This window comes from Micropterus salmoides, unplaced genomic scaffold (assembly GCF_014851395.1).
Source record: "Micropterus salmoides isolate LMB-PRFRI ecotype aquatic unplaced genomic scaffold, ASM1485139v1 Ms_hic_scaffold_3, whole genome shotgun sequence".
Taxonomy (NCBI): Eukaryota; Metazoa; Chordata; class Actinopteri; order Centrarchiformes; family Centrarchidae; genus Micropterus; species Micropterus salmoides.
In genome coordinates, this window is record NW_024042261.1 from 24,552,382 (window position 1) to 24,571,626 (window position 19,245).

At 39.4% G+C, this 19,245-nt stretch overlaps 1 protein-coding gene across 2 annotated transcripts; it reads right to left on the minus strand.

Annotated features, from left to right (window-relative positions):
* Positions 1–1,219: 1,219 nt before the first annotated feature.
* Positions 1,220–19,219, minus strand: LOC119883387 (galaxin-like). Of its 2 annotated transcripts, XM_038694010.1 has the most exons (13): positions 19,056–19,219; positions 18,106–18,279; positions 17,157–17,330; positions 15,024–15,197; positions 14,629–14,642; positions 14,485–14,510; positions 13,812–13,891; positions 9,158–9,249; positions 8,240–8,466; positions 4,780–4,936; positions 3,602–3,764; positions 3,467–3,520; positions 1,220–3,381 (listed from the first exon to the last, which is right to left on the minus strand). In XM_038694010.1, the coding sequence occupies exons 1-13, from the start codon at positions 19,186–19,188 to the stop codon at positions 3,110–3,112; spliced, it is 1,740 nt and encodes a 579-aa protein (XP_038549938.1). In that variant the 5' UTR covers positions 19,189–19,219; the 3' UTR covers positions 1,220–3,109. The 2 variants fall into 2 exon arrangements, with proteins under 2 accessions (XP_038549938.1, XP_038549939.1); XM_038694011.1 differs by lacking the exon at positions 18,106–18,279.
* Positions 19,220–19,245: the final 26 nt, after the last annotated feature.

A 19,245-nucleotide genomic window follows, 5' to 3' on the forward strand; every position in this document is an offset into this window, starting at 1 on the left:
GCATCTGCATGTGTCTCTTGCCACCTCACGAATGTGAATCCAATGTTCAATTTAGCTCTGGTGTGGTCTCCACCAAATCCTCCGAAAACTCTCTAGGTCTTCAGCTTGATAGATGTTTCATTTGCTTCACCAGCTAATTGCTAACTTTGCCTTTCTGCTGTTTGGTGTTCGGGCCAAGTAGCATACAGTGTGTATGTTGAAACAGACTGGCCACTGCAGCTGGAAATGGGGTTGATGAGAGTAGCTGACATTCAACCCTTTCAACCAATACAGGGCATAAAACCACATATTTTACTTAAATTTTAAAAATTGAAGAGCTGCTGAGTTGGGTGATAATTCTCTGGATTAATCACAACCAACCAATCTAGATTTTATTTATTTAAAGTGTTTATTTAAATATGTGTAAAACAGAAACATGAAACAAACCTAAATGTTAGTAGTGCCCCCGAGTGTTTAACTCAATGTGCTTAACTTCTAACATTTGTATAACATTAGTGGATGGAAACATGCATTTATTCGCATCAAATTTGTGCTACATGATCGATAAGGATGGACATGTCATACTGCCTGTCTGATCAGCCCGGTTTAGTTTAGGTCTCTGTGAGTTTTGTTTATTGGTCTGTTCAGTATCTGTTATTTAGTAAGCCTATGTGTTTTGAGTTCCAGTTAGATTCTTGCCTTGTATTTGAAACTTGTTAGTATCCGTCTGTTTTCCCCTGCTGTCTCTCTGCCTGCCTGTCTGCTGTCTTTAGTATCACCTGACTTCTGTTCAGCTGTTGCTGTTTTGTTGTATGTTCATCCACTGCCGTGTGTCTTGCTTGCCTGCTTCTGCTACCTTGTTTGTTGGATTATCCTTTTGTTCTGTCTTCCCCTGGATCATTTGTTTATGGACTGTGTTTTTGCTGCTCTGTGGACAACCTTGGTTTGGACTCTGCTGTGAGTTTAGTTCCTCTTTGAGTTTAATAAATTCTAAGAGACTGTATCTGTCCCACCTGCTTGTCCTGCGTTTGGATCCTAATACCTGTCCCTGCCTGCACACACGACCAATCCTGACAGGACACCTAGTTAGTATAAGCCTGATTGATACAAAGCCATGAAGACATACACAAAAACAACAGGCTGCAGTGAAGAATAAAGTTTACATCCCACAGTGTCAAAGTACTACTGTAGTGTAAAGCTTCCTAATGGCAATTTAGCATAAGCCCAAAAAAGCAACAGGTTTTCATTATAAATGTTTTTATTTAGTTAAGACTTTTTTTTTTTAAACACACAAGGCACCAGCAGTAGGTCCTGTCATATATTAAAAGTATACATACAATGTTGAATTGTATCCCAAAAACCAACACATTTAAACATGCAATATCATGGGTTTCAGGTGCTTCTACAAAAAATACATTTTTTTAAACTGAAAATAGGTTTTCTAGCTTAAATTCCTGCCATTCACATATATAGTAAACACACAGTTTACAAAGAATGTACAGTACAACAAATGCAACACAGCCAGAACAGAAATCACATTCGCATGATAAACTGCAGCCTAAATGTAATAAAGAACACTTATAGATATGGAGAAACATACATTCAAAGAACCACAGTGGGTGCTCATCAATAACTAGCTTTATCAATCATGACATTATAAATCACATCATATATGTAAACATACAATTGTATAAGTGAAGGACGTGTGCAAACAGTTGCCATTTATTGTGTAGTTCTTTCAAAAAATAGAAGAGTGCACAATGATTCAAAATACTAAACATATTAACTTCATCAAGCTATACATTAATATTCTTGCATGTCACTAGCTACCGTGACAGCAAAGAAGTTAGCTACTTTTAATCAGACATATTCTGCCCTGCTCAGCTTTTACTGCTGTAGTTATTGTCAATCTTTGGAAATTAATCCTAGAATTATACTTCACAGTGTCCAGATAAATATGTCACCATGCACAGGGGCGGGTAGTGTTACAGTAGTGATTACTGCCTTTAGTAACAAGTAGTGTGAGTAATTACAATTTTAATCTCAGTAAAGCATTGTAGTTACCAGTTACTAATGCCAGTAATGCTCCGCTACTTTGATATTTTGGAAAGGTGGTGTCTAACAGTGAACAGACAGTTTGGGATGTGTTAACTTCCCAAACTGTCTGCTGGAGGTTGAAGATGGTGCCTAACCTCTCCAAAGTAGTCTTATTTACACATTGTATCTCCAGAGCTAGATCACCTACCTCTGATAATACTATTCAGGAATCACCAGGTTTTATTCAGAATTAGAAGGAGTGTAAACCCTTCAGCTTCACTATGAGGACGGGACTTATTGAGTGATGCTAGCCACAGCAGACCGTCAAGGGCCTTGAAGGTTCCAGGTCTATTAGGTGGCAATTAGTTTGTGGTAATTAGATTTGGTAAAGTCTCATATAAAGTAAAAAGAATTATGGTTATTTATGTTTTTTACATGTATTAATATTATTCTTTCTTACAGTTACAATAAATTGCTTATGATGTTTTCAGTTAATTTAATGGGGTAAAATTCAAGTCTAACTTCTTAACATTCTAACCAAATATTGATGTTTACTTTAGCTTTGTTTTTATCAGAGTTGGCAAAAGGGCGCTATCACTGGGGATTGAGTCGTGCACAAAGTCCTGAGTCAGCCACCCTTGTTTTCTTGCTGCATGTGCTGCTGGTTCTGCCTGTCTTTAAGGTTGTTCCTGGGTAGTACAAATCAACATCAATACTGTCAACACTTCCATGACTGAACTTCCGTCCTTCACAATAATGCTTCAACAATCCTGAGTTATGCAGTAAACCATGGTCCTCAATATTTTCCCAGAGCCCCTATTGTAAATTAATCTGGCCCTGCCCAGGGCTAAGGTAGTAAATACTGGTCAGTGAATACCACCAAACCGTAGGCTGGCTGCATGTTAAACCACAGGATGTGGAGGCTTTCGTGTTATTGATAAGCACCTTGGAGGGAGATGAGTGAGTAATATAAAGTAATGTATCTTATAACTGTTGCTGATGAGCTTTTGAAATGAGTAGTAAGCATTAAATGACTGATAATATTTGTCAAGTAATTGTTTGATGCTTCAAAGGAAATCCATGAAGAAACAGATTACCCAGCGGTGACCTGACAACAATAACACTTGGAAATAATGAAATGGAGTGACTGGACAATAGAGCCACTGTTGAAATCAGTGAAGAAATTAGCTTCATCAAAGAAGTAGGTCTTCCCAGGGATCAGTTTTGGGGAGTTGCAGTGATCAGATCTTTTCAGGATGTGAGGTGAGGGCAGAGGTTTCATAATGGCATTTCTTCCAGAGATTTTCAGCACACTGCTGAACACGATGCTTCGCAGAGACACATGTTCCAAAGTCCCGATTAGTACTAAACAGGGACAAGAAACAAATCCACATATATTCATTAGCCATATTTGTTCACAAAAATTCTAATCTATAAACTGATATCTTACTGTTTTCGCAGAGATGTGTTTCATTCAGATTGTTCATTGAGAGAAGTCTGGATTCTGAAAAAGATACACACATATTATCACTTAGATAATATACGTACATCAAGCTATTCTGAGTCCACACATTGCACAACTGACCTTCAATCATGTTGCTCTGATGCTGTCCTGGTTGGTGTACTGGGCTCAGCTTCCCTGCACAGCATGACCACAGAGAAGTGTTGAAGTAGAGGTGACCACAGCATCTGAATCCTGTCTTTTTGGTGTAGACCACCTCCTTGTGTTCACATGAGCAGCAAACATCCTGTTTATAAAGTAAATATAAAGCATTTTTATGAACAGTATGAATGATCAAATTAATGGTGGTTGGTTAAAAATATGCTTGTTAGGCACCAGGGTTATGAACAGAATGCTGAGACTGGTGCACCGAACCAGATAGATGAGTTTTGATATAAAATAAAAGATTTTAATTTTAGCCATAAAATGTTGAAATGGTTGTGTTTATGTTCAGTATAGAGATGCTTTGTTCTATGCAAGGGCATCACTTTTTGTTAAAGTGGTAGGGACTTTAGGGCTCTGATTGAGGGTATGATGATACACTTAGCTCACGAGACGTGACGATGCACAATATTGAGGTCACGAGAACAATATGAGAAGATATTTAAACAGTATTTTGAAGAAATATTCAATTCTGAATTATGTGAGTGGGGGGTCTGGGGGTCCTCTCCCACAATATTTTGAGCATTAAACACATAATTTCCTTTTGAATGGTGGAAAGGTCTTTATTTATATAGAGGGAAACACAAACTTCAGGTGGCAGGTGACAATTCAAAATGTAAAAATATAATGGAATACAATGCAATAATCCATAGCTTGTTTTTTAGAACAACTGCTTTCGAAAATAAAGACAGGCTAAAACCCATGGGCGCTAGTTTCAGTCGCTAGCATGCCTGTTAAGGAGTGAGGTTTACTCACTACACAGCCTAGCTGGCTACTATTACACTTACATAAGATAAGTTGTAAGAAGATTTCCCCAAAACTCAGGAATTTCCTGTTTTCTTATTTTTAGGTACATTTACGATCATTGATGTATTTTGAAATGCGCACAAGTAATAGACCTAATAATAATAATCAGGGTGCGATTTGCGGGGGGTTTGCCTCCTTCTGGTTTTTATATCTCTGCCTCTCTGCTGAATAATTTTTATCCCCGGTGGGGACAAAATGTTTTCCCCCCTCAGAGTGATCAGTGCTACTTCAATAGGGGTCATGAGGAAAAAAAAAAAAAAAAATAATAATAATAATAATAATACTAAACCTACCATTGGTTTTTGCAGAATGGATCCACAGCACTGTGCGTCATGTCCATGTCCTAAACACGTCAGGTTGTACAGTGTCCCTGCGCAGCACTTCATCTGTGTGTCTTTAATGTTGTAGGCTTTCACCCCACAGCAGTGCATGTTTTCTTTTTTGGGATATCTAGGTGGAGGAACAGAGCTCATAGTTAATATGGATTAAGGTGAGTGAGATTAAAAAAAGTTATATATTATTATTATGTTCTCAAAACATATCATTTTACATTCAAAAGAGGGTGAGTTAGAATTTGCTTTCTTTGATCTTTAAGATTGTGAGACAATTTCTTCAACACAGTTTCTACATCGGCTGCGAGGTGAAGGCAGCATGTTGGCAGCTGCAGCTTCAGTCCTGCATAAAACCAGAGTACAGACAGAACGCATAAATAGCTGTATTAATTAAAATAGAAAAGCACCTGTTTCATCACACACGCATGAGACCAATGACTAAAAAAGAAGAAAAGCCAGTGTAGCCTGTTAACCTTTGTCATTCTTCGCTACGCGGAGATCCTCTCCTGTGGAACCAGCTCCCACTATGGGTTCGGGAGGCAGAAACCCATTCCACATTTAAGAGTAAGGCTCAGGTGAGCCTTAATCATCCCTTAGTTATGCTGCTTTAGGCCTAGACTACCAGGAGACTTCCCATGATGCACTGCGTGAGCGAACGAGAAATTTTAAAAGACTGATAGTGCAGCTTTAACCAAATTGAAGGACTAAAACATACTGTAACTCTAGTTTTCAGCGACCACTAGCAATGCGGTTTTCAGATTGCAACCTGCGCGTGCTCGTACGCATGCTTGAATTCACGAGCAACCAGAATCGGACACACAGAGACCAAAACAACGGGAAACAGCTTCACACAACATGCTGGAAACTAGTGTAAACTCCCACTGCAACATTACAGCTAGACATTTTATCAGCTAGAGGTTGAACTAGTCTGACCCGGAGTCTTCACATAGGATTAGGAATTCTGTCAGATGTAACAGCAAGTGGATTGTTTTTCAGGCAATAAAAAAGTGATTCACTTCATCAAAAAACTACGAACAGTATAGCCCCTTTAAATATCAGAGCACAATTAAGGTTATAAACAATGTGTGTGCCTGATGGCCTGGAATATGAAAAGGCATAAGGCGTAAGAGTCATAACGTGCACATGCACAGAGACGGTGTCATGAAGCTGGTCTGGTCTAGTCTCCTATATGCTCATATTGCACATTGGGTAGGGTCCTGCAAATGAAGCAGGGGTCCGCCTCACTCTCGTGTCAAAGCGAGGGTCAGTGTTTACAGTTTTGATGAGAGGATTAACAGGGACTATCCTGGGCAAAACCCAGAGTGAGTTTGGAACAGAAATCAGGTAAACTTGTCCTTTATCCTCCTCCACTCCTCTCCTTTCAAAGTCTGACATCAGCAAATAACAGTAATGCTTGAAAAAGTTTGGATAAAGTTTGTGCTAGCTTGCAGCGAGTCTCTCTCTTGCTAGATATTTTGCATCTAATACAACTATTTATTATGTTTATATGTAAGTGCAAGAAATGAAACTCAGCGACCTCTGTGAGGACCAGTCCAGACAATGTATGTGCCTGATGGCACTCCTCATTTTAAAACAAGACAATGATGATCTAGTCTCTCAGTCAAGGTTTTTTGACAAGATGGAAAGCAATGGGTTGACAGTGACAATTAAAATGGTGATTAGCATGGGAAAACTGGGCAATATGGATGCACAGTATCTCAGTAAAGAATAGGCTAAGCATCACATATTCAGCCAAGTGATAGTATAAATAATATTATACATTTGAAAATGTATTAAAGGAAACCTGATGGAGCCAGTTTAAATGGAACTGATGAAGCAATACATTATATCTTGCAGGTATTGTTATCTATAATTTACAGGGGCTATGCTTAAAAGTTTGTCAGTAGAGTAGCTCCTGGATCATCAAGCCTGTACAAGCACAGTTGATCCACATCCAGCATCAGCCAGTACTAGCAGACCCAGTACAGACTAATTTAGCATGTCACACAGACCCAGGTGAAACACAGGCAACCTCAGCCAGTACAAGCACAGCCAGAGATGTACAGCCAGCATTAGATACAAGCAACTCAGACCCTAATTGAAAAGTTGCTGCTCCACCACATGATCCAGCAGACTGGCCCTCACTCTCAACAGGATTGAGGTGAGAGCACTGCAGTGTCGAGTCAGTTAGGAGGGCCCAAACTAGAACTCAGGGCCCCAGGGAGGACAGGACCACATGAACGGATAATACACAGACAGAATTTATAAAAACAGACATAGTGTACGTCAAAGCAGCAGCAAACCCAGACAGACACTCCCTTTGGCTCAGTAGCTGGGTGCATTTTAAGGTTGCCAGGAACAGAAAAAAAAGGAGACACATTGTCAGTGCGGCTGCTGGAATGCCGGCCTGTCTCAGAGTCTGTAATATTTCCTACACAGCTGTGCGACAGCCAGACCCTGCAATATAAAATAAGGTCAGACATAAGATCTTCACGTCTCACTGAATTTCATCAGTATTTTCATGGATAAGCTTAAACACACATGCACACATAAACATCTGTGTGCAGAGTACGGTCTAAACCTGCCGAAAAGTGCCCTGAGATAACTGTTATGATTTGGTGCTATATAAATAAAATTGAATTGAAGTGGAAGCAAAAGAACCGTAAGCCAACCAAACACACAACAGCCTGAAAATCTTGTCAAGTTATCAGGCTGATATTGATGGTTGCAAACACTTAAAGACTTACACATCTAGCAGACACAGCAGGCATTGGCATGTGTCTCTTGCCTCCTGATGATTGTGAATCCAATATTCACTCTCATTTTAGCTCTGGTGTGGTCTCCACCAAATCCTCCAAAAACTGTCATTCTACCAATCCAGGATTCTCTGGATTAATCACCAACTGCTTTCATATTTCACAGTCGTTTCATTTAATATATTAAATATATAATACATCAAATATTGATTAGTGCAGTTTTAGAGTCATAATATGCACAAGCATGTGACAAACTTACGCACAGACTGATTTTATTAACCCACACCAAAGCAGACATTTCCTACAATCTGGTTGCACTTTGAATGCTCCCAGAAGTAAAAACAAAAAGGAGACGAGTAGCTGCAGGAATTCCTGCCTGCCTCAGAGACTATACTAATGAACTAACCACTGTTTCCCACGCAGCTGCCTCCTTGGCTGTGGGAAACAATGAGAATTTTCCTTTGCCACCTTGTCTCCATTTGTGTCATGCCTCAAGCTAATCTAAGAGACACAGAAATTAAATATTTTCCACACTCCACCTTGGCTGTGGGAAACACACTGTGCACACTGTACGCGAATTACACATACCAGACACTGCAACACACCAAGCAGATTTCATCAGTATTTTAACGGATAAGTGTAAACACACATGTACACATAATCACCTGTGTCCATTGCAGCAGATCTCAGTGGAAGGCTCATAGACCTCTGTCCCACAGCAGTGTTGTCCAGGTAATCCATGAGACTGACAACAAAATGTAGTCCCTTTGGCTGGATTGTAAGCAATATTGATCTCTGAACATTCCTCTCCATCTTCTCCGTCCTTATACAAGGTGTTATTACAACAAAGGACTCCACGTTGTGCCAGGCCATATGGCGTCTCTCCACAGCACTTGGAAAATCAGAGAATATACATGTAAGGGGGAAGCAGTACAGACACAAGCAGGCACATTCCTACACACATTCCAGTGCTCACACATTTTAACATATATGCACATGAATTCTTCCAAAATGTGAGGAACATACAGACACAAATAATACAAAAAAAACTAATGCAAATATTAATCACTGCACATAAAATGTGCAAAAGCTGTTTGAGTCTTACCAGGGTATTGTTAACAGTTAACAGATAATGTGGAGACCAACGTTTGCAGGGCTTTTTATCCAATAGATACAAAACACCCTTACTTGTTGTATAAAATGAGCTGGGTGGAGCTCCGAGCTCTCGCAACGTAACTGTACCCTGCAAAACAGCAGGGTTTTTTTTGGATAATCCTAACAGGGATGCTGTGCTGTCAGTTCTCAAACATATAAATAATTCTTATTATATTACAATTAAAGAAATGTGTTGTTTTTTCTCAAACAAGCACTTTTATTCATTAAAAATGGTGTCAGAAGGTGCATAAGGCAAGCCACAAATGAGTTCAACTTCTTTCTATTTCTTTTAGGAATTTTGGAGTTTCCAAACCTACAATTCTCACTGGAAAGTATGGTTTCCCACAGAAAAAACACAGACAAAGACTTTGTAGGAAATAATGAACTCCACCCAGCTGAGAAGGTCAAAAACAGAGAAAGTACATTACTTGATCTCTCCAAGGCATCCTCTCATATAAACAGCCATCACAGCAGACATGTGTTTTGGGGTTATACAGTGTGACTGCAGCATCACATCGACCTTAACAGAGTGGGGTGGGGGGGAGGGGATGGATACAGGACACACCAGTTAATGCAAAATAGGAAATAAAGTTTGTTTATCAGCTGGAGGGTGTGGGGATGAATGATGTCTTAAAATTTGTGACTCGGAGGGTGTGAGAGGGAGGCAACAGAAAGGAATGCATGTACAAGAAAAACAAGAAGTTTGAGAAAAACTGTCTTGAGTTTTCACCAGGACATGCAGTTTTAAATGTTATTTCTCAAAAGACCGTCTTTGATAAGCGCAAGTGAAAGCCGGTCCTCTAACCCCCAGAGTGTAAAGGTGGGGAAAACATGTATGTGGCTTATAGGCGAATGAGCTCTCTTTCCAGCTGTATGGCTTGATGCAATAAAAAAGTGGGGTTTTCCCAGTTTCATCCACCGAAAAAACTGCCCTGCGTTTCCAAGATTGATGTCTGTACAACGTCACGGGTTATCTGTGACCCTTGCTATATTTTAGTGTTTTTCTAGGTGTCCTGTGTTTTCCCTGTCTCATGGTCTTGTGTGTGTGTGTGTGTATGGGCGAGTCATCTCCTGGAACCAGGTTCAACACTGCATTTGCTTGCAATCCACCCATTAAGCTCCTGTTGAAATACTCCCGGTCTCCTGTGAGTTTGAACCAGATAGTTTCTATTGTTTGAGTGATAATGTAGTCTTGGCCAACTTTGCCTCTAGTGTCTTTTGAACTCCTTTTGCCTGTATGAATTTTTCAAACGTGTACTCCTGTGTCTCCCACGCTATCTGCCACACCACGCTGCCACAACTTGCCACATTTTCATTCACCTGTACCTGCCTACCTCTTACCATCACCAGCCACACTTCCCCAGTCCTTCTATTTTGGTCATTAAAACCACTCTTGGGTCCATGTAAAACTCAAACCTAACATTTTGGACAAAAGATTTAGGCACGCTATCGTAAGTAGTTCTAAAGTTCAAAATCTTTACTGTACATTGTACAATTTGTTGAGACTGGTCACTGGAAACCAAAATTACCAACTGAATGATGGCTGATTACAAAATCACATCAAAAATCAAAGGAAATTTTTTTTTATAATAGGCTGATCCAACTTGGTGACTTTCATCACAGCAACTCATAATGTGGCCCCATAATGGCCCCCATGTGCCTATAGGTTCCTGACGAGACAGTAGATGGTGTCCTAGGGCATGGGTATTCAATTAGAATTCAAAGAGGTCCGGTTAAAGAAAATTTCCCGAAGCAAAGGTCCGGAACATCATAACGACTAACTTGCGTTATCATTCAGTGCCATTACGTATAGTAACATATGTTTTTAGCCAACAACGGACTGTCAAATCAAATAATATTTCAAGAATATTTCAGTCAGTTTTCACATCAAACTGGAAGGACAATAAATAATAACTACTCTAATAATAAATTCAAAATTTAAGTAAACTAAAATATAGTGACAAATTTTTAGGAAAAAAATCAATAAAAAGTGTAGTTTGAAGTGATGATGTGTAGTCTCAACCAATTTTACACTCAACACAACTTAACAAATGAACAGCTGTAATGCCTCAGATATATGAGATATTTTCTTTTTTTAAATCTGTACACTCTTGGTACACGTGAAGTCTCTTTTTTCTTTCGTCTCCTCAATTAGTGGGGAAAACATGTTTGTGGCTTATAGGGGAATGAGCTCTGCCCCGTGTTACTTTCCAGCTGTATGGCTTGATGCAATAAAAAAGTAGGGTTTTCCCAGTTTCATCCACTGAAAAAACTGCCCCGCATTTCCAAGATTGATGTCTGTACAACGTCACGGGTTATCCGTGACCCTTGCTATATTTGAGTGTTTTTCTAGGTGTCCTGTGTTTTCCCTGTCTCATGGTCTTGTGTGTGTGCGTGTGTATGGGTGAGTCATCTCCTGGCACCAGGTTCATCACTGCATTTGCTTGCAATCCACCCAATCAGAATTCAGTAAAAACAAGGATCAGTCCAAGTTGGGAGGGGCCACTTGTATTCTTCCTCAATATTGAAAGTATTAGATTGGCACAGATGACAGACACTTAACAGCCTTCCACTGCCGTTGACCAATCCGCCAGCACATTCAGTAAAACATTAGAAACTGAAAAATGTCAGTATTTAGGGATATTAAATCCGTTTAATGTAAGAAAAGCCATATGAAACTGTAGGCTAATTGGTTGTCCCTTCTCTTGCTTCTCCAAAATCTAATGTTAGAGGTGAAAAAATAATTTTCAGTAATTAATAATAAATTATTGTATAATCTTTTTAGTGGTGCTTCAAAAATGGTCTAAAATCGCCCCTGGTTGAAATGAAGATACTCTCAGATTAAACCTGTTTAACTAAATGTCTTTAATTAAATAATTTTTTCTTCTAAAATGTCGCTATAAAGTTATAGCATATATTTAGGAAAAATAAAATGATTAATGATTTCATAAATACTATTGTTGATTTCTTGTTATTGCAGGTACAACTATAATATGAAAAGCCTAAATAATAAGTTAGCATAATAATGTCACTTAATATCGGTCACAACTGATATATTTAGGCAGAATATTACAACATTTTGTGAGTTTCATGCTGTGAAAGTCAGACAAACACACCTGGAAACATGTTAGTTCGAACTATGTTGGTTCAAACTAAGTTCAAACCACGGTTATAAAAGAGGTGTTGACTTCAGATCCCCAAACTTGAGACCTCTAAATGAATTAATTATTTGATGTGTCTTTGTGGCTGTACACCTCCACAGTTTGTCCGGTTAGAACAATTAAGATGATGTTGGTAATCTTCCCAATCCAATGACACTCTTGTCAACTTGTTTATTGTAGAATGAAATCTAGTATGAGTATATGTTTATTTGTATGTGTGTGTGTGTGTGTGTGTGTGTGTGTGTGTGTGTGTGAGGTAACTGTGTGTGCGGTAACTGTAAAGAGAATAAACAAATATGACATTTTAGACATCTGAAATAGTAATGAATAAAAGCAATATAATATGACATAAACAAGTGTCAATAATGACAGATATGAGGACAAATGAACAAAGATGGATAACTTCTAAAGAGAAAACACAAACTAAATAAGGGAGCTTCAATATTTTTACACACGTGGACTGAAAAGGCTCTGTTTCATAGGCTTACTAATGACACACAGACTAGGTAATTTCGTGACGGCCCCTTACTGACCCGTCAGCACATGCAGTACTAATTAACGGGAGGGAAAGTCCGACATAAACTATATTGATTATTACTGGAGGGAAAGTCCGACCTAAATATATATTGATTATAAACATGAAAACAAACACAGCAATATATAATATATGCTACGAAGTGAGACAGGGTGATAAACACACGGCAGCATCACACATGATAAATCAAACAAACTAGACACTATACTCACTTCTCAAGGACGCACACGGAATATGGAAAGGAAAAAACACAGTCCAGAATAAGAATGAAGCATTATCCAGAACTCCAGCAAAACTCCTCTGAACTAGAGACAAAAGATGTGACAACAGTGTCCTCCTGAACGGTTGCAACTGTAAGCAGGGAGACTGAAAACTGTCTCTGCGATTGAGGCACTTAATTGCTGACATGTCATTGGTCTAGGGTGACATGAGGGCCGCATGCACGGCGTCACAGACTGCGCATGCATGTTAGGTGGTGCAGTCTATGGGCCGAGTGAGAGACCTTCTGAACAACGGTGGTACCAACAAGGTACAACAGTCTTGGGAAACGGTCATACTTCAGATGTTTGTTAGTTTAGCGATGCATCGTCCAAAGATAGTTTCATGCTACCTTCCGTTGTTGTATGGGAAACGCACCCCTGGCTAGTTGTAAACAATGGCTGCCCGAGCGAGGTTTTTGACTTGTAACTGGAATGCCATCAACTCAGGTGTGACGTCATTCCCAGCTCCGACCTCCGACTTCTGAGGTAAATGGAACGCACCACTAGTTTCACAAAGAATTTTCCAGATGTTCATCACCACCAGCCATTCCTGTATGTGCCAAATAAGCTCTGTGTTTACAACAAAATTAGCGATTGGGATGTTTTCGTGTCTAATACTCGCCTTAGGAGAAAAATTAAATATGTGGATGAATTTATAATTACTTACATGGTTATCTGGATTCCTTGATGAGAGAATGCTGTTTAACCATGCTAGTTAATATATATTTTAAATTGTGATCAATCTTGTGCCAAGTTCATTTCGGGAAAGGGGAAACTGCTTATGCTCTTTGGCCCTATACGCATTCATCGCACAAGCTGACATGCTTTACAATTGATATTATACTGTACAGTCTAACCATCCACTGTTTAAGGTCTACTTTTCGTTTTGGTTTGAGTAGTCAGTGTTTTCACCTGGTTACTTAATGTATCCAACAAACAAATGTCAGAATAAATGAATCACTAACTGCCTTGTTGGACCACCTGTTACATGTGTACTTCACGTTGTATAAAATAAAAATTCAAACGTAGCAGATACAACACTGATGAAATAATGTACCATCAGATAGCAACTGACACATGCAAACACTCAAAACACTCATCACAACAAACACACCCACTGTCATACCTGGGGCGCAGCACCAATGAGACTTTGTCTGGTTTCTCTCACAGCAGCGAAAGTCATTTGGATTGTAATAGAGACTTGTGCTGTGGATGTGCAAAGATAAGCAAGAATAAACACAAAAGCAGTCCACATCACATGAACACTATAAAGCACTGACACACAGTTCTTTGTACAGTAAAATTACCAAGAGTGTCAAAAATGTGCATGACTCTGATTTAACATACTAAAGATCATATTAACACTAATACAATAACTAGGTTAAAGATTCCCTGTGGAATTTTTGACCTCTGGTGGCAATATGCAGCAGTTTTTGTATAAATGGGTCTCTGTTCTGTTAATCTTGAGCATGCTGATGAGACATTACACATTCCTAGAAATAGGGTTAGGGTTAGAATGTCATATGCACATTGTTTTGTACAACAAACAATACATTTGTGACAGGTTTAAGGTAAAACTTGAGCTTGTTGTGTTTGACACTGGGTCAATAACCTAGTAACATGTAAATGGCTACGTAATATTCAAAATTGGGTCAAAAAGATTCATTGGTACTGGGTCAAGTTTTGCGTTGCTACTACATTGACCAAAACTGGTTCAATATTTAACAACACAATTTTTACTGTGGAGGAGGATTTCATGGTTATAGGTGTCAACGTGTGACAACCTTTGGTTGACTCACCAATTGGGTTGAGAGTCCTGAACTTTCTAAACAAAAATACACACAAACACACACACACACACACAAAAATGAAAATATTTCACAGAGCACCCTCATAACAGAGAGGTAAATCATGTAAACTGAAGATAAAGGGTTGTTTCTTACCTGTGGTTGCACACCTGTGTGATGACACATAGCACAAAGTATTTTGAATGCATGACTCATTACAACAGAACAAAAAGCATTTTTTCAACTTTAGACAAGATTAGACTAAACCCTGCTTAGACATTTGCCTTTGCTACTCTCTGGGTCTGAAGACTGGACAACCTGAGCAACAAAAACAGATAACATTCAGTGCACTCAGTCTGAAGTTAGTTCACGTCTGTTTTAAACATCATTGACAGGCTTGTAGATAATGAGAAGTAGGGTCTACTAAGACCAACATGTCTATGTGATAATTTAAAGTAACTTATTTCATAGGGTTTTATCCAATCTCACAAGACTTGTAATAAACGTAAGATCGCTGTTGTCCCACAGTGTATAGGGCCATAAGAGCTCACCTTTACAGCTACTGGAATTTATAGGATGTATCTCAAGTATTTGATCCCCCACACAGCACCACTGAGTCTTCGTGTTGTATTGGTCATATCCACAGCACTCGTGGTCACTGGAGTTCCTTGTCAGGATTGTCATGTTTGGACCACAGCACAGATGCTTCTCTTTATCAAAAACCTCTGTGGAAACGATCAGAATGATCAGGAGGACTTGCCAAATGCGACACTGTAAGCACCTGTGGTGTATAACATATGTGCATTTGATGCATAACAGCTTAACATAGCACTGTAGCAGCTGGATAGAGGATTAGTGACCTTTTAAGGGGAGAGCAGAGGTCAGTGGTTATGTGGAGACTCTTATATGGTGTCTAACAGATGTCTACACTTATCCTATAGAACTGTGCCCTTATATGGATTGGTGCCTTAGTTTGCAGACTCAGACCCTTATATGGTGTCTAACAGATGCCTTAACATGTCCTATATAAGCTATGTTTTATGTACAGAGAGACAGAGTGTCCATCGGGCTGGGTCACTCTCCAAACTGCTGCAGAGCTTGTAATTGATGCTGAACTCCTTGATGTAATAAAACTTTTATGATCAAGAACAGTGTCAAGCGGATTTCTTCTCAACACATCATCGCAGCATTATTGTTCAGACACCACACACCCATAGATGTACAGTATTCATGCAAATACCACTTTGGCATGTGTACACAGGATTGTATCTATTCTAAGAGCCATTTAGAAAAAACAGCATCAGTAGGAAAGTTGTTTTATGCAGCTTTTTCTAAACAGCAGTGCACGTTTATTGACATGTCTCTGCTTGCTTTTTTGGGGTCGTATTTACATCATAGAGCTGAGATACAATGGGCAATCACTGCTCAATCCAATATGCCTCAAGATTGACATCTGAAACAACCAAGACTTTATTGCTCCGTCTTGCACAGTGTGAAATGCAGAAAACTTGTAAGATCGCTGTTGTCCCACAGTGTATAGGGCCATAAGAGCTCACCTTTACAGCTACTGGAATTTATAGGATGTATCTCAAGTATTCGATCCCCCACACAGCACCACTGAGTCTTCGTGTTGTATTGTCATATCCACAGCACTTGTGGTCACTGGAGTTCCTTGTCAGGATTGTCATGTTTGGACCACAGCACAGATGCTTCTCTTCATCAAACGCCTCTGTGGAAACGATCAGGATGATTTCTTTAAACTGTATCACTTTTACCTCAGTCACAACTAAGTTGACATGATTCATCGTGTGTAGATCTTATGCATACTTCTTTGAAGTACTACATGATTTCACTGAAATGTAAAGGCTTATCTTGTGATTTTTTTTTCAGCTCTACTCACCTTTACCATAGCATCGAGCCTTTGGTGCAGGTTCGGCTACAACAGCTGACTGACAGCATAGCTCGCTAAGTGTGTTGTTGGCCTTCTGTCCACAGAGAGTTGACCCTGGGATCTGAGCTGTGAAGGCAAATATCTTGTCAACATACAGGCACCACACACCTTAATGAGCATGAACTTAACGGTTCCTTTTCTATGAGAACAATTAGATGGCTAATATTGCCACAAAAATGCGAGATGAGTGAAAGTCCCTGTATACATTGCTTTTTTCATGTCTCAGATAAAAATGTATAATCGTGAAAGAAATGTGGTCAAATCTTTGGTTGTCAATCAAAATCGGAAAAATATGAAATTCTCCCCATGTGCCATCTATAAACCGACCAATCAATATACAGCATGAAATGACATAGAATACACTTACCAAATGCGACACTGTAAACACCCATAGATGTACAGTATTCAAGCAAATACCACTTTGGCATGTGTACACAGGATTGTATCTATTCTAAGAGCCATTAAGAAAAAACAGCATCAGCAGGAAAGTTGTTTTATGCAGCTTTTTCTAAACAGCAGTGCACGTTTATTGACATGTCTCTGCTTGCTTTTTTGGGGTCGCATTTACATCATAGAGCTGAGATACAATGGGCAATCACTGCTCAATCCAATATGCCTCAAGATTGACATCTGAAACAACCAAGACTTTATTGCTCCGACTTGCACAGTGTGAAATGCAGAAAACTTGTAAGATCGCTGTTGTCCCACAGTGTATAGGGCCATAAGAGCTCACCTTTACAGCTACTGGAATTTATAGGATGTATCTCAAGTATTCGATCCCCCATACAGCAGCACTGAGTCTTCATGTTGTACTGGTCATATCCACAGCACTCGTGGTCACTGGAGTTCCTTGTCAGGATTGTCATGTTTGGACCACAGCACAGATGCTTCTCTTTATCAAAAACCTCTGTGGAAAAGATCAGGATGATTCTTTAAAGTTTTATCTCAGCCACAACTCAGCTGACAACCTACTGCATATCCTGCAGACCACACATGTTTAGATAGAATAGAACAGAACAGAACATGCATTACATGTACATTTGTCTAAAACTGAGGAAAAACTGTTGCAACATTAGCCGAATCAAAACTTTTTGTAGTCTACTAAGCCTCACTGTTAATGTTAATGAAATTACATAGAATACACTTGCCAAATGCGACACTGTAAACACCCATAGATGTACTGTATTCATGCAAATACCACTTTGGTAGCAATGTATACAGGGACTTTCACACATCTCGCATTTTGTGGCAATATTAGCCATCTAATTGTTCTCATAGCAAAGGAACCGTTAAGTTCATGCATAGAATACACTTGCCAAATGCGACACTGTAAACACCCATAGATGTACAGTATTCATGCAAATACCACTTTGGCATGTGTACACAGGATTGTATCTATTCTAAGAGCCATTTAGAAAAAACAGCATCAGTAGGAAAGTTGTTTTATGCAGCTTTTTCTAAACAGCAGTGCACGTTTATTGACATGTCTCTGCTTGCTTTTTTGGGGTCGTATTTACATCATAGAGCTGAGATACAATGGGCAATCACTGCTCAATCCAATATGCCTCAAGATTGACATCTGAAACAACCAAGACTTTATTGCTCCGTCTTGCACAGTGTGAAATGCAGAAAACTTGTAAGATCGCTGTTGTCCCACAGTGTATAGGGCCATAAGAGCTCACCTTTACAGCTACTGGAATTTATAGGATGTATCTCAAGTATTCGATCCCCCACACAGCACCACTGAGTCTTCGTGTTGTATTGGTCATATCCACAGCACTCGTGGTCACTGGAGTTCCTTGTCAGGATTTTCTTTTTCGGACCACAGCACAGCTGCTTCTCTTCATCAAATGCCTCTGTGGAAAAGATCAGGATGATTCTTTAAAGTTTTATCTCAGCCACAACTCAGCTGACAACCTACTGCATATCCTGCAGACCACACATGTTTAGATAGAATAGAACAGAACAGAACATGCATTACATGTACATTTGTCTAAAACTGAGGAAAAACTGTTGCAACATTAGCCGAATCAAAACTTTTTGTAGTCTACTAAGCCTCACTGTTAATGTTAATGAAATTACATAGAATACACTTGCCAAATGCGACACTGTAAACACCCATAGATGTACTGTATTCATGCAAATACCACTTTGGTAGCAATGTATACAGGGACTTTCACACATCTCGCATTTTTGTGGCAATATTAGCCATCTAATTGTTCTCATAGCAAAGGAACCGTTAAGTTCATGCATAGAATACACTTGCCAAATGCGACACTGTAAACACCCATAGATGTACAGTATTCATGCAAATACCACTTTGGCATGTGTACACAGGATTGTATCTATTCTAAGAGCCATTTAGAAAAAACAGCATCAGTAGGAAAGTTGTTTTATGCAGCTTTTTCTAAACAGCAGTGCACGTTTATTGACATGTCTCTGCTTGCTTTTTTGGGGTCGTATTTACATCATAGAGCTGAGATACAATGGGCAATCACTGCTCAATCCAATATGCCTCAAGATTGACATCTGAAACAACCAAGACTTTATTGCTCCGTCTTGCACAGTGTGAAATGCAGAAAACTTGTAAGATCGCTGTTGTCCCACAGTGTATAGGGCCATAAGAGCTCACCTTTACAGCTACTGGAATTTATAGGATGTATCTCAAGTATTCGATCCCCCACACAGCACCACTGAGTCTTCATGTTGTACTGGTCATATCCACAGCACTCGTGGTCACTGGAGTTCCTTGTCAGGATTGTCATGTTTGGACCACAGCACAGATGCTTCTCTTTATCAAAACCTCTGTGGAAAAGATCAGG